The sequence below is a fragment of the Macaca mulatta genome, chromosome 14 (assembly GCF_049350105.2).
Source record: "Macaca mulatta isolate MMU2019108-1 chromosome 14, T2T-MMU8v2.0, whole genome shotgun sequence".
NCBI lineage: Eukaryota > Metazoa > Chordata > Mammalia > Primates > Cercopithecidae > Macaca > Macaca mulatta.
The window spans coordinates 134,303,449-134,319,747 of NC_133419.1; the positions used below are offsets into that span (position 1 = coordinate 134,303,449).

Genomic DNA, 16,299 nt, shown 5'->3' on the forward strand with positions numbered 1-16,299 from the left:
AGTGTGAAAGGAAAATAACTCTTGGGACCCCGACATCATTAAGCTGAGAAGTCAAGCTGGGAACTGTGTCAGGCAAGCCTGCCTCCTATTTTAGTCCTAAATAAATAGCTATGAAGTTATTAAAGGTACGTACCTCCCTCACAATCTGCCCACAAGGAAATTCCTTGTGGGCCTCAAGATCTTTACTCTAAAAATAGTTCTATTGAATTTTACCTTGGCCATGTAAATTGATAGCTTATCTTCACAGACACAGGATAGAAATTCATCCCTCTGCTCACCTGAGACAAATGCATATCTGTTTGCTTCTTCTGCCCTATTGTTTATGTAAAAATGCAGATTCACTGAGCTGAACTAAGGCATACACGACTATTCCTCTACCCCTCTCTCACATGTAAGTTGTGATTTCAGTGAAAGGCTGATCAAAGACCCAAAATAATGCAGCCTTTTGTCTCCTATCTACCCATGACCTGGAATCCCCCAGTTGTCCTGCCTTTCTAAATCAAACCAATGGACATCTTACATGTATTGATTGATGTCTCCTGTCTCCCTAAAATGTCTAAAACCAAGCTGTGCCTGACCACCTTGGGCACCTGTTCTCAGGATCTCCTACGGGCTGCGTCACGGACCAATGGTAACTTATATTTGGCTCGGGATAAATCTCTTCAAATGTTTTACAGAGTTTGACTCTTTTCAGCGACACCAGGCTGACGGGGAGGGTAATACAGGCAGCAAGGACTGCATAGGCAACTGCGATGGCTCCGAATAACCTGGCAGGTTTTAAGAACCACAGCTAACTCAGTGGAGCTAGATTCAGGGCAGTGGATGAGGAGTGGTATGAGATGCTGAAGTTGTGATGCTCATGAACATAGGGTGTGTTTTTTCATCCACTTCTTCTTTGGTTATACTAAGGCAGGGGTCCCCAATCCCCAGGCCGTGGATGGGTAGCGGTTAGGAACTGGGCCACACAGCAGGAGGTGAGGGGTGGGAAGGAGAGCGTTACCGCCTGAGCTCTGCCTCCTGTCAGATCAGCATTAGTCTCATAGGAGCACAAACCCTTCTGTGAGGAGGGACCTAAGTTGCACGCTTCTTGTGAGAAGCTAACTAATCAGCCTGGTGATCTGAGGTGAAACAGTTTCATCCGGAAACACCACCCCACCCAACCCTTCCGTGGAAAACTTGTCTCCCACAAAACGAGTTCCTGGTGCCAAAAACGTTGGGGACTGCTGTACTAAGGGGTGTTAACTATACTTTGAAGGTGCTAAGAATTTTAAGCAGAACAATGTGAGCAGATGTTAGTTCTGCAGGGCCCAGGAGTCTTATTTTCATTCATTGCAAAGATACTTACTGAGCACCTCTTGTTGTCCTAGGTCCTAGTTGCAATTTTGAAAAGATACAGGAAGATATACCTATGGATCATTTTAACAATCCAGATGAAAAATGAGGGAGCTGATATTAGGCCAGTGGCAGTGGGGGTGGCCACCGCTTCCCTGTGGGGAGTGCACAAGGAGAATCTTGTACCTCCAAACTCAGCAGAGTTTCCTATTTCCTTCCTGTTTTCTGTCCTGGGCAGCAACTGGTGGTGCCTGGGGCACAGGGGCAGTGCAACCTAGGGAACGATGCCCGGCTGGAAAACAATATATTGCCTGGAAGATAAATGGACTAAGGTGTGACCTCTGAGTGTAATGGTTGCAGAAGCATAGGTGCCCTTTGGGGATGCAGGATTCAAGTTCTCTGTCCTTCATGGGCTGCGTGGCCATCCCCACTGGAGCAGGTCTCCACTGAGTGTCTTGAGTGCTTTCAGGATTCTGAGAATCACCCAAGAAGACCAAATACATCCATTCTTCCTGATCCTAAATTTCGTGGGAATATAATTTCATGGCATTAAAGACAAACTATAGAGTGTTTTTTTGTTTTGTTTTGTTTTTGAGACCAAGTCTCGCTTTGTCGCCCAGGCTGGAGTGCGGTGGTGCGATCTTGGCTCACTGCAAGCTCCGCCTCCCAGGTTCACACCATTCTTCTGCCTCAGCCTCCTGAGTACCTGGGACTACAGGCGCCCGCCACCACACTCAGCTAATTTTTTTGTATTTTTAGTAGAAACGGGATTTCACTGTGTTAGCCAGGATGGTCTCGATCTCCTGACTTCGTGATCCGCCTGCCTCAGCCTCCCAAAGTGCTGGGATTACAAGCGTGAGCCACCACACCCGTCCTTAACTATAGAGTCTTATCCAGAGCTTTTATCTGCTTGCTCAAGGGGCGTGGTCTTGAATAATTTCTGGGAAAAGGTTTCCTGTGGAATAACCCTCTTCACATTAGAAACCTGGGAAATTGAATTATGTCCCCGCATTTCCAGTCCTGGAATAGGGTATCCAGAACCTCTGCAGTGGCCACCACTAAAAAGTATCCTTCCCATCCTGGAAAGCTCTGAGCCACATAAATTACCCTGTCAAACGCGTTGGAAGAGCTTCCCCCGTTCCAAAGCCCTGAAATGGAGGGTTGACCCCGTCCGGGACTCTGTGTAAGGTGCGAGATCTCAGTAGCAGAGGAGGGAAAAGAGCGGAGGCCCCGGTCTCTCACTGGTGCCGCCAGGAAGTAAACACTCCATGGTGTAATTTGTGTGAAGAGAAAATTATCTCTAATTGGAGGGCTGGAATAAAAATATCTCCCATCTGTAAACAAAGTAGTTGGAGCATCCTGGAGGCACGGGACTGGTGCACCAGACTGCCGCAGGTACCCTCTGGGCCACCCCACCCAGATCGTCTCAGCCCTAACCCACCAGCAGCAGGTGCTCCAGGACCTCCCTTGAAGCCAATGAAGGCGGCAGACCTGTCCCTGGGGCTTATCTGTGTCCTCAGCCCCGAGGCGCAGTCCAGAAAACAGCTTCTCACCTTCTCCCCAGGCCAGGGCAAATACTCGACAGGTCAAGTGAAGAGGGTAAAAAAATGCTGGTCTGTTTTATGCCATCACAGGGATCCCTCCTGGAAGGTGACTGGGGACGGCTGTTTGCTGGCTATCTCAGACACCTTTTCTCAGACACCTTTTCTTTGGTGTCTGCAGGGGCACCTGCTTCTCCACGTCCTCAAAGAAAGAATTGAGGCAGACACCTTGACATAGGCAGCATGGGTGATATTCACAGGACCTGAAGTGAGAAATTCCCAGGAACATCAGCCCTGGGGAAGCAGTTCTGTGTCAAGGGCTTTCCTTGTGTTATTGTCCACTGTTGGCTGTCATATTGTGTTTTAAGGCACACCAGTAAAGAGCCCTTGGCTGATGGAGATACCACCAGGATACTTTAACTCCTGCCCTAGCATAAGGGTGTGACTCTCTTTAACTCCTGGCATGTACGATACTTCTACTTAAAGACACACACACACACACACACACACACACACACACACACACACACACACAAGCACACAAACACCTAGCCTTCTTTTGGTGAAATGTGAAAGGTTTATTAAATAGCTGCTTATAAAAGCCTCTCTCTAGGAAGCCACTTGACCAAAATCTGCCATTGGAATATACATTTTTTCAACAAAGAAGAGAAATGTGCAAATAGATCGAACTGCAGAAGAACTTTTCTTCTTTTGCAGACCACAAGCAGCATATGTTATTGGAGGAGATGGAAGTTTTGTCTTCCACTGTTTCTTTAGAGGGAGGTGGGAGAAGGTTTTCCTATTTAAATAAAATTAAAGAAGTACTTTGAAGGAAAGAGCAGGGGATAAGAGTTGAAATAAAACGTGGGATAACGTAGTTGAAAATATTGTGAGGAAGATGGGACTTAAAGAGAGGGGAGATGGAGAAACAGAAACACACCCAGGTCTTTGAAAAGCCCTGAAGAAGAATGCTTTAAAGAAGGACTCTGGGGTCAGAGACTTCCATTAGTCAAAGGATCCCACTTCTCTCATGCGATGCGGGTTGACTTCAGATGATTGTTCAGGGCTAGAATAGCATGGTAAAGGAACAGAAGTCATGATCACGTTCTTATTTTTCTTTTCTTGAGGCACGAGGCATCAGTCAATACATGTAAGGTGTACATTGGTTCAGTCTAGAAAGGCGGGACAACTGTAAGCAGGTGGGGTTGGGATTTCAGGTCATAGGCAGGTTCAAAGATTATTCTGACAGAAAGGAATGTCTGGTCTGGCTCTGGGGCAGTGGCTTGCTTCTGTAATCCTAGCACATTGGGAAGTTGAGGTTGGCAAATTACTTTAGCCCAGAAGTTCAAGATCAGCTTGGGCAACATGGTGAGATCCCATCTCTACCAAAAAAAAAGTAGAAAAATTAGCCAGCCATGGTGGCGCATGCCTGTGGTCCCAGCTGCTCAGGAGGCTGAAGTGGGAGGACTGCTTGAGCCTGGAGGTCGAGGCTCAAGCATGAGCCATGATTGTGTGCCACTGTGCTCCAGCCTGTGCTCAAAGCCTTACCTTTGACAGGTAAGACCCTGTCAAAAAAGAAAAAAAAAAAAAAAAAAAGCAAACAAGCAAGCAAGCAAGAAAGGAATGTCTGGGTTAGAATAAGGGTTGTCGAGACCAAGTTTTTATCATGTAGATGAAGCCTCCAGGTAACAGGCTTCAGAGAGAGAGAGTCTGTTGTATCAGTCTTTTCTTTTTCTTTTTCTTTTTTCTTTTTTTTTTTTAGACAGGGTCTCATTGTGTTGTCCAGGTGGAGTGCAGGGGCACGATCTCAGCTCACTGCAACCTCTGCCTCCTGGGTTCCAGCGATTCTCCTGCCTCAGTCTCCCAAGTAGCTGGAACTACAGGCATGCACCACCATGCCTGGTTAATTTTTTGTATTTTTAGTAGAGACAGGGTTTCACCATGTTGGCCAGGCTGGTCTTGAAATTCTGACCTGAGGTGATTTGCCCACCTTGGCCTCCTAAAGGGCCTGGATTACAGGCATGAGCCACTGCACCTGGCCCTATCAGTCTTAAGATCTGTTTTAATGTTGATGCTGGTCAGTTGGCCTGAATTCCAAAAGGGAAGAGGGTATAATAAGGTATATCTAACTCCCCCATCATGGCTAAACTAGTTTTTCAGGTTAACTTTGAAGTACCTTTGGCTGAGAGGAGGGGTCAATTCAGATTGTTGGGGGGCTTAGCTTTTATGTTTGTTTTTTGTTTTGTTTTGTTTTTGAGACAGAGTCTCGCTCTGTCACCCAGGCTGAAGTGCAGTGGCGCAATCTCAGCTCACTGCAACTTCCACCTCCTGGGTTCAAGTGATTCTCCTGCCTCAGCCTCCCGAGTAGCTGGGATTACAGGCGCCTGCCACCATGCCCAGCGAATTTTTGTATTTTTAGTAGAGACAGGGTTTCACCATGTTGGTCAGGCTGGTCTCGAACTCCTGACCTCATGATCCTCCCTCCTTGATCTCCCAAAGTGCTGAGATTATAGGTGTAAGCCACCACACCTGGCCAGGGCTTAGCATTTAATTGTTGGTTTACATTCAGTTCCCTGAGCTCTTTTAAGAAATGCATCTCTCCTTAGTAAGCTACAGCTTAGAAATAAGCATATGCAGATGGAAAATGCTGCGATGGAGGCAGAGCCTCCTCAGCCCTGCTCACAGAATGCTTCCAGGGCTTTGCTGCTGGCCTCATTGAGCTCTGATTCCCTTCTGCACAGGGTCGGAGCTCTCCAGGGAACAATGAAAACCTAAGGAAGAGCAGACCACTTCACAGCCACGTGTGCCCCACCCCACTCTGCTGCATCCCTAGTTAGACTTCCATTCCAGGAACTGCCTCAGCTGTTGGCAATGACATGCCGACTCCGTCTGCAGAGGAAAATCAATGTTTTACAATGAAGCACCTGCCATCCACTCTCTTAGGAACCTCTGCCCCTTATGGAATATTCATGCAGCCTTTCTTTGTAATCTCGGTCTGAGTTTCAAAAGATTCCCTAGCAGAGAAGACCATTTAACAGACAGACCATTTTACAGTGCAAACACTGAAAATTCCGCAGGAGAAAAGAGGCACTGGTTTTTTAAAACTGTACTCTGTCCACAGTCAGACACCATCTCACATTTCCAAGTAACCCAAACAGTTGCTTCAGTTAGGTAAATATACCTGGCCATGTGAACAGGCGCTAAAGGGAATAATAGGGAAAAGAGAGGGCAGAAAAAAATGTCAGTGGGCCTAAGACGAATTTTCTTCTTTTTAATTTCTTGATTTTGTGTTTGATAAAGGGAAAGGGGCCACCATTATAAAACAAGTTTTACACACTTTTACTTGTGATGTAGTGCATGGTGACCTGGAACATAAAGAAGGTTTATGAATGGAAAGACAAATAGGATCATAGTAGGTAACTGAGTTATTTTAAAATTTTTATTCTGTCTCTATAAGATTTTTGAGAAGGTAATCAATTCACATAAAGATCCGTGCAGTTATAAAGATTTACAAAGAAGATTATACAGTGGTGAAAACTGAAGTATATTCTTGGCAACAATCTCAATGTATTTCACATTTCCTGGCATTTACATATATAAATTTTGTATACATAATATATAAATATTCTTCTATTTTGCATAAAAACTAAAAATACTAAAAAGTAGCATGAGTATACGAAAAAGTTAAACATTGAAAATATTAGTTGGAAACTGGCTTATTTTGCTAACAATTATATTGAGAATTGTTGCTAGATTGTTGTTTCTGGGAACATTGGAGGTGTACTTTCTATACTTGCTAAAATACAAGCTTTTCAAGTATTTTCCATAGTATTACGTGAGACTTTAAATACTCCTGCTTTTTTAGATCTAATTTCTGCTTCAATTTATCCTTCTCTTCATTTTTCCTGTTTGTCCTCATCTTACCTGTTCTTCCCTGGTTTTGCCATCTCCCAGTATTCAGGAATCAGAGCAAATAATTAGTCTGCTTTTCTGCAGAATAAACTATTGGGTATACCATCATGCTTTTGATCTACCACAGAAACAAATTATTTTAGCAAGACATCATTTTTATGTATTGTATAATGTATGTATTGCTTATGTTTTAAGCAGATTTCAGCTCTTTTCCTTCCATCACATTTGGAATTGGGGGCCCAAAAGATGTGAAGGCAATAAAGCTTCCAAGATAACTGGGCTGCACCCTTATTTGTAAAATAAGAAATACTTTGTTTCCCAAATTTTAAAGGGGTGTTCCTTCTCCGACCTGTTGCGATGGATTTATTCTATAACTATAGAAATATACCCTGCTTCACTCTTGGACACACTTCTTTACTCTCCTCCCGCCAAGTCCGTTGAAAGAGAACCCATGTGCCGGTCCAGAGCATCGCTGCATCCGTAAGCAACCAGACTTCAGCTTCCTCTGTCACCATGGTGCCGGCTCGGCTGGGCCCGGCGGTCGCCATGGTAACTGGGGCGGGTCGCGGCGTCCTGGCGGGCTGGGCGCATGCGCGGGGACTACAAGCTGCGCCGCGCGGCCGCTGGCCCCTCAGCTCCCCTCGACATGGCGCTGAGGCGGCCGCCGCGACTCCGGCTCTGCGCTCGGCTGCCCGACTTCGTCCTGCTGCTGCTGTTCAGGGGTGAGTGTGCGCGTTTCCGCTGTTGGGAGACTAGGGTTGGGGGCGACGGAAGCAGAGCGGGCCGAAGCGGCTGGAGCCGGTCCGGGAGAGAATAGCGGTCCCGGCTCCGAGGGCGCCCGGGGTCCCGGGCCGGAGGGGCGGCGCGCGCCCGCGTTCCCGCAGCGGGGCTGGGACTCGGGCCTGGCTGGGCGGGGCCGGGCAGGAGGGGCCCCGGGACGGCCGCAGTGGGACCTGGGCGGGGAGCTAATTTGGGGTGGGGGCGCGTCCCAGGCAGTGAGTCGGCCCCGGACAGCCGTCGGACCCCGGGGGCGGGCTCCTCCCGGGCGGGGTCCTGTGCTGGGCGGTGGGCTCGTCCCCGGCGTGGGGCCCTCCCGGGCGGTGGGCACGGCCCTCTGGAGGGAGCGCGGCAGCTGCGGCGTGGGCGCTGGAACTTGCTGGAAGACCCTGCGCGGCAGTGCTGTGCTCTCCAGAGGGGACGGTGAGCGGGGGACGTCGCCGAGGAGCAGCGAGGTAGAGCTCCGAGGCCCGGCGGGCTGCTGGGCACAGCCTTCTGGGGATCTGCAGTTCGTTTGACTCGACACAAACAAAGGAGCTGCTTTTCTTTTGCAGAAATAAAATGGATATCAATCCAGTACCTTTTTTGTCTCTGTCCTGGCCGAGGAGACCACGCAGACCCTTATCCGGAAATAGCATTCGGGGCGTTTGACCAAGACACACTAATAAACTTGAGTTTTGTCAATTTTCTTTCCCTCTGTTTGGAATTCTCATTAGATCCACATTTTCCTGGACAGTGGTACAGAGGACTAAAATAGCTTTCGTTTAGTGAGCGTGTACTATCTACTAGGCACTTTGGAGCCATTATTTCCTTTACTCCTTTCAGCAACTCTGTGAGGTTAGGTTTCATTAATCTATTTTCAGAGTCAAGTCTAGTCTGCTTTCCAAGGCTGCATTCTAAGTAAGCAGTGAAGCCTCAACCTCATATTTACCTAAAGCAGTACTCCACACTTTTCCCTTGGCAGCCATCCGCAGGTAACCAGACCAGGACCTTTTTCGGTTCTTAGGTCATTTTATTATTTAATTGAGTTGCCACTGTCATCCCATGATGTTTTACAGAATATACAAATTAAAACACGGAGGGACTGTTTAGGAGTGAAGGTGGACAGATTTTGGAAAACAAAGCATTCCTGTGTTTGGTGCTTTATGCTAATGGGATGCTCGTGATGGGCTCTGTGACAAAAGATGAGTTTTAGCGTGTAGATGATACACGCTAAGGCAAAGTCTATATACTTTGCCTGAAAGTGATTCCCCAAACCAAATGCAGTTGGGAGATAAGTGATCAAAGGCTAGCCAGGGGACAAGGGTGTCAGGAATGTCCAGCACCCGCTGTGTTGGTCACACTGACACTGTCCTATTCACAGCCTGGAACAACTCTCTATTGTTGAAAAGATCTGTTCACGTGAAAGTTTGCAGTTTTTGTTGCAGAAGCATTTGGCAGTTTAGCTCAGGAATGAATTTCAACTTGGTAGTTTGTTAATAAAACTAGAAAATGCGAAGAGCTTCACATACCCTTAACCTCTGATTTCCTTCCCCTAAGGGACTAGTTTTGTGGCTTTTTTGCTAGTAGGGGCTGGGATTTACATGCAGAGCATAGGAGGTAGAATCGAATTTTGCAAACTAGTACTAATGACAGAGAATCGAGGTGATAGGATGTATTAATCCACTTGCAAGGCATGTAGCTATCTTTTTTTAGTAGGGGGCTCTTTTTCCATTATTTGGTTTATGCTTTAAGCATACCCTAAAACTGTTCTTCCAGAAGTCGTGACAACTGTGTCTTTTTTATTTTTCATGATTATTCTCAATTGCTATTACAATTTATTTTCGTTTTAAAAATTTTGGTTCTTGATATAATAGCACACATTTCTTTTGTGGTTACCCTTTGCCAGGCTCTGTTACAAGAATTTAATGTGTACTAATTTGTTTAATCTTGATAACTAAGAGGTTGTTACTATTATTGTGCCCTTTTGTGGATGAAGAAAGAGAAGTATGGAGAGATTCAGACCCTTGTAGGGAGTAATATCCTTTGCGTTTTAAATGGGAAATCCTTCATTACTTCTGTTAATCCAATTTTTAGTTTTTTGTATTATTCCATTTGACGGTGGAGTTCTTTTAATGGATCAGTTTAAACAAATTATCAAGTTTTCAACACTATGTGGTTTGTATATAAAATATTCTTTTGTTGACTCATGACAGGTGTGGTTCAGCTTTACAAATGTTATGCCACATGTCTCTTTTGAATGATTGTGTACTAATTAGTGTTAGGTTTCCAAATCTTTGATATTCTGGAGGAAGTGCCTTATTTAGAATTAAAACAGTAACAGTTTTCATTCTTCAGATAAGACAATTTGTGTGCTGAAGCACGTCAAAATCTGCAAATCAAAATTTCTGGGAAATTTTTGAAAAAATGTTTAATTCTTTTATTTGCGTTTGTTTGGACTCCAGTAACATTTTTTTAGAATGGCATATTCTTTTGTATTGTTCTAATTCTTAATTATCTGGCAGCTATAATCGTTGTCAGACTTGTATGTATGTTTTTAAAAAAACAAAGAACACCTGTCTTGAAAGCATGCAGTACTTTATATCAGCTGCTCATTCCCACATGACTTGTTGATGGGCATTTGTGCTTCAGTGCTTCAGGCTATGGAGACTGAATGGATAAGTACTAGAGATACTTAATCGTAAGTAATTGCAGTATTACATCCAGGCAGAATTATCCACACAACCCCTAAGCTCTATGGAACTTGTTTTTAAGGAAACTCCATGGGGCGGGTTTAAATCAATTCTTTTGAAAGCAACCAGACTTTCATCAAGTATAAGTTGACCACAATGTAACAGACACAGCTATGGATTTAGTACATTCAACTAGCAGCTGTTAGAGATGTGATATTAGCAAATTCCTTCTCCATAAATTCTTTGAATTTTTTAAAAGCACAAATGTAATAAAAGAAAGGAAAATATGTGTGAATGAAGTTAGGATGTATGGAGTCTGCTGAAGAATACCCTAGTGGTGAAGTTGGATTTTTTTTTTTTTTATTTGAGACAGAGTTTCTGATGCAGTGATGTGAGCTCAGCTCACTGCAAAGCTCACTGCAAAACTCCGCCTCCCAGGTTCAAGCCATTCTCCTGCCTCAGCCTCCCGAGTAGCTGAGATTACAGATGCGTGCCACCTTGCCTGGCTAATGTTTGCATTATTTTTAGTAGACATGGGGTTTCACCATGTTGGCCAGGCTGGTCTTGAACTCTTGACCTCAACTGACGTGCCCACCTTGGCCTCCCAAAGTGCTGAGATTACAGGCGTGAGCCACTGTGCCCAGCTGGATTCTCTTTTAAGATATGTTTATAGTTGGCAGGGTGCGGTGGCTTATGCTAGCACTTTGGGAGGCCGAGGCAGGCAAATCACAAGGTCAGGAGATCAACAGCATCTTGGCCAACATGGTGAAACCCTGTCTCTACTAAAAATACAAAAATTAGTTGGGCGTGGTGGTGCGCGCCTGTTGTCCCAGCTACTCTGGAGGCTGAGACAGGAGAATCACTTGAACCTGGGAGGTAGAGGTTGCAGTGAGCCAAAATTGTGCCACTGCACGCCTGCCTGGGGGACAAGAGTGAAACTCTGTCTCGGGGACCGGGGGAGGGAAGTGGTATGTTTATAGTCAGGTGGTGTGAATGTTACGCTGTTAAAGTTGAATGCAAATTTCAGATCTTTGTATATAGTTTCAGAATTCTAGCAGTATATGCAGATAGCTTCACTGGAGTGTAAAGAGATCCTGAAAGTTTTCGTAAGCACATTCTTTTACACCTAGTTTAGCAAGGACAGTATCCACTGTGGTGCTGTATATGGAGAGCTAAAGCCTTAATTGACTGTCTCTTTGCTTCTTGGCGTGGCACACAGAAAGCCTCCTGAGAGTTAGCCCGTGTTTCTGATGTCCCAGGAATGCTGTAGTGTTTTGTGTTGGTGAGTTTCTTTTGGTTTTAAGTAGTATCTGTTATGTGTTGTATGTTACATTTCCCATGACTAGTTAATACATACCCCAGAGGTTTCAGTGCTGCTTGTATAAAGACATCAAACTATTTAATACAGTTAGGACTATGTGAACATTTTTTCTTAGTTATCTTTCATTTCCAGAGTTTCCCGAGGTTTCTATGGTTCAACCTTCCTCCTGAAAATTATTGCCAAAATCAAATTCTGCCATATTCATACTATCTGCTGTGTTTGACAGCCTCAGCCCACAGCCCACAGTGATCCTTCCTATCTCTAAATAAGCTTAGATCATAGCCTTTAGTTCAGTTTAGTACAACAGCCATTTATTGAGTATCTATGATGTGTCAGGCACTGTTCTGTGTGCTAGGGTTGCAAAATGAGTAAAACATCGCCAGCCCTTAGAGTCAGGGTAACTGACTGCAGTTTACATTGGGCTTTAATTGTTAGGTGTGAGCGTACTGTATCTTCTCAATGACAATAAAAAATTTGTTGGTAACAGAGGCTGAATTTGATTTTTTCTATCTTTCCAGAGGTGATTCTAGTAAATATTCAGTTTGTGTCTCTTTGTCACTTGAAAGTGAGCAAACATTTCTTAGACACTCTTTGTGTCGAGGCATTTTTTAAAAAAACATCTTATTTCTAGTGGCCCTGGGAACTTCCGGAAAAGTGTCAGTTTTTACTACAGTAGTTATTGTGGAAGAAAGAGAATGGTAAGAATTTATTGACTTGGTTTAATTTCAGAATCTTTCTGCCATCTGCTTTTGTGCAAGGTTAAGAAGGAGAAAAAGATGGAGAAATGCTTATGATATCATTAAGTGACACAAGCTGCAGGTGTACTAGTATAGACTGTATGGTTACAATTACACAAAACATCCATGCTTGGGGGAAAAACAGGATGAAAAGGAACCAGAATGTTGATGGGGCTGTTTATGAGTGGAAGTGTTCTAGCCAATTGTTTTCTGCTTTTCGTTGTTTTGGTTTTCCTGGTTGATTCTTTTATTCCTTTGTCTGTTTTCTAAACGTTATTTAATGAGGATATTTTTTGTGTAATGAAAAAAATTGCATCTTGGTTTGGCTTCCAGTAGATGCAATAGTGGAATTTTAAATTTGGCACTAGTAATGGGAAAATGTAATTTGTTTGTTTAATGTGATAGCATGTGGATTGTGCCTTTTTCTAGCTTCTTAATATCAGCCACATTGGATGAAGGAGTGGCTGACTGGAAGTTCAGTTTCTTGATAATGTATTCTTTGTGACTCATTTGAGAGATTAGTTGCCACTGACTTTTGGGTGGGGGAGTCAGCTGTGGTGTCCTCAGCAAATGGTTAGCTGGAAAACTGAGAGCTGCCGAGATTACCGCCTCCCCACTTCTTTTTGAACACACAGACAAAATGATCTGAGTAATGGCCTTGGTTCACCTGTTCAAAGCAAGCCAAAAATTACGGAGCACCTACTCTGTGGCAGCCCCTGGAAGATCTCTGTTTTCTTCCTCTTGAGTGATAAAAATACAGGGTGCAATTGACTTGTATTGAAACTGGACTCTGAAAGATGCTTCCTGAAGCACACTGTCAGCTGATGTGCCCCGTCGCTTCTTCCTGCCCAACATGGACTTCCTTGTTGGATGTCTTTCTCTAAGGAACGTATTTAGTGTCTTTAGAATGAAGTGCAGCTGTCTGGAAGCTGAGAGACAATGCAACAAATCCAGACAGCTGCTTTTTTTTTTTTTGTGGGGGGTGGGCATGTTTTTCCTTTAAAGCATCTCTGTCAGGGTACTGAAACTTAATCAGCCAATCCATATTTATTTGGTAGTCTCCATTTTCATGGCAGTAAAGCACTCCGTGGGCAAAACAGGAGAACTTAAGATAATGTCTTTCCTTTACCAGAGGGAACATATAGTTTAGTTAAATAACAGAGCAGCATTTGGGTAAATATCTTGTGGGTTTAGAAGTGAGCACTTACTCTGTCTGGGCTGACCTGGTAGAGGAGAATTTCAAGAAGGAGCTGGACTTGTACAGATAATTTGACTGACTTAAGTATAGATTTGGGAGGGACAGGAGTGTGGATGGGAAAGTGGAGGAAACTGGGCAAAGGCATGGACTTGGGAATGCATATGTTGTATTTTGGGATGAGTGAGTTATAATGATAACACCTGCCAGTTACTGAAAACTATGTGATAGCATTGTGCTTATTGCTCTAGCTGGGGTCTTAGTGAGCTTGGGCTTCTATAACAGAATACCACAAACAGGGTGGCATAAATAAGACATTTATTTCACGGGTTCTGGAGCCTGGGATGTCCAAGATGAAGTGCCTACAGATTGGGTTCCTGATGAGGGCCCCATTCCCGGCTTGCATGCTGCTGTGTCCTCACATGGTGGAGAAAAAGAGAGCCGTGGAGTCTCTTATAAGGGCACTAAGCCCATGATGGAGTTTTCATCTCATTATCTCATTTAACCCAATTACCTTCCAAAGGCACTACCTCCTAATGCCATCACATTAGGGTTAGGGTTTCATCATGTGAACTTTGTGGGGACACATACGTTCAGTCCATACCATCTGAGCTATTGTAGTTGGTCTCAGCAGTTTTAGAGGTATCATTTTACAGATACTGAGTCTTAGGCTTGGGTAGGCTAATTACCTGCCCCAAGGTCACAGCTAGTAAATTGAAGAGGCAGATTGTCCATCGAAGAGAACATTGGCGAGTAACTACATTGTAAAGCACTTTCAATGCCCAGCTAAGAAATTTGGACTTTATTATATAGGGTCTAGAAATTCATCTGGCAGTTTCAAGCAGGAAAGTAACATGATCAGAATTGTTTTAGGAACATTAGAGAAGATTGGAGAGGGAGGTCAATTAGGAAGCTGTTAGAATAGTTCAAGGAAACTTCTTTCAGTGTAGGTCTCTTAATGTTGAACTAGTTTTTTATATCTGAAAATATGGCTAATTTTGTTCTTGAAATAAAGATTTGCTAGATACATAATCTTAGGTTGACAGTTATTTTGTTCTAGAGCTTGGACTACATATGCTTTCTGGTTTCCATTTATTACTGTTATGATGTTTGTAGTCATTCATATCTTTGGTCTTCTAGGTTGCCTGTCTTCTTTCCAGCTACTTTAAAATCCTTTCTTTGTCTTTGGCATTCTAAAATATTACTACAAGGTGTATAGGGTGACTTTCTTTTCCTTTTCTTTCTTTCTTCTTACTGTTTTTTCAGACAGGGTCTAGCTCTATTGCCCAGGCTGGAGTGTGGTGGTACATCGCGGCTGACTGCAGCCTTGACCTCATAGGCTCAAGTCATCCTCCTGCCTCAGTCTCCCAAGTAGCCAGGACTGCAGATGGGCAGCACTTCACCTGGCTAATTTTTTAAACATTTTTTTGTAGAGACAAGGTCTTACTATGTTCCCGGGCTGATCTTGAACTCTTGAGTTCAAGGGATCCTACTGCCTTAGCCTCCCAAAGTGCATGAGATTATAGGCATGCCCTGCCTGAATTTCTTTTCAGTTATTCTACTTGTTATATGTTGTGGTTTGTATTCCTGTGAATTTCTTTCTTTCTTGAGAATTCTCAGTTCTTATCTATTCAAATATCACCTAGCTTCTACCTGCTTAATTTTTTCCTTCTGTGACTGCGATTAAACATATGTAGTCATTCTGTCCTCCAATACTGTTAACCTTTTTGTCATTTTTTTTGTGTTCTTCTCTCTCTGTGCTATTCTGGGGTCTTGATTCATTTTTGTTTTACAGCTTAACTACTTCTTCCAACCATATCTAACCTACTATTTAACCAATGCCCAGAGTTTTTTCACCAATTATATTATTCATTTCTAAAATTTTGCTTTGTTCTTTTTATAATTGAGTCGCTTTTTGCTTGCTTAGTTTTTTTACTCCTTTCCTTTTTTTTTAGATGGAGTTTTGCTGTTGTTGCCCAGGTTGGAGCCAGTGGTGTGATCTCGGCTCACCTCAACTGCCACCTCCCGGGGTCAAGCAGTTCTCCTGCCTCAGCCTCTGGAGTAGCTGGGATTACAGGCGGCTGCCACCATGCTGGCTAATTTTTGTATTTTTAGTAGAGACGAGGTTTCTCCATGTTAATAAGGCTGGTCCCGAATTCCTGACCTCAGGTGATCTGCCCGCCTTGGCCTCCCAAAGTGCTGGATCACAGGCGTGAGCCACCACACCTGGCTTACTCCTTTTCAGATTTTTAAAACATTGTGTGCACAGCTGTTTTATATTCCATATGTGATATTTCAAATATCTGAAGTTCTTAGAGATCTAAATCTGTTGTTATTTCTTATGACTTGTACATATGGTGGTTTCTTTGCTTGTATTATAAATGGATATTTGGTTGATATTAATCTATGAAAATCTAGGCCTAACCCAAGGATGCTTTCTCTTTTGTTTTTCTATTGCTATGCACCACCACACCTGGGGAACTATTTTTTATTTTATTTATTTAACTTTTTTAGACACGGGGTCCCACTATATTCCCACGCTGGTCTAGAACTCCCAGTCTCAAGTGGTCCTTCCAGCTCAGCCTCCCAAATAGCTGAGTTTATGGGCATGAGCCACCACATTTTCTTTATTCAGTCCACCATTTGTGGGCAGCTAGCATGATTCCATGTCTGTGCTGTTGTCAGTTGTGCTGTGATAAACACACAAGTACGTGTGTCTTTTTGATAGACTGATTTTTTTTCCTTTGGGTATATACCCAGTAATGGGATTGCCAGGTTGAATGGTAGTTCTGCTTTTAGTTGTGAAATGTCC

General features: G+C 43.8%; 1 protein-coding gene across 1 annotated transcript in view; it reads left to right on the top strand.

Moving 5' to 3' along the window:
* The first annotated feature begins 7,298 nt into the window (after window positions 1-7,298).
* Window positions 7,299-16,299, top strand: part of JAM3 (junctional adhesion molecule 3) — a 74,116-nt gene continuing 65,115 nt past the window's right edge. Inside the window, 2 exon segments of the mRNA XM_077964733.1 lie at window positions 7,299-7,375; window positions 7,377-7,507. Of these exon segments, the coding sequence (XP_077820859.1) occupies window positions 7,299-7,375; window positions 7,377-7,507 (208 nt within the window).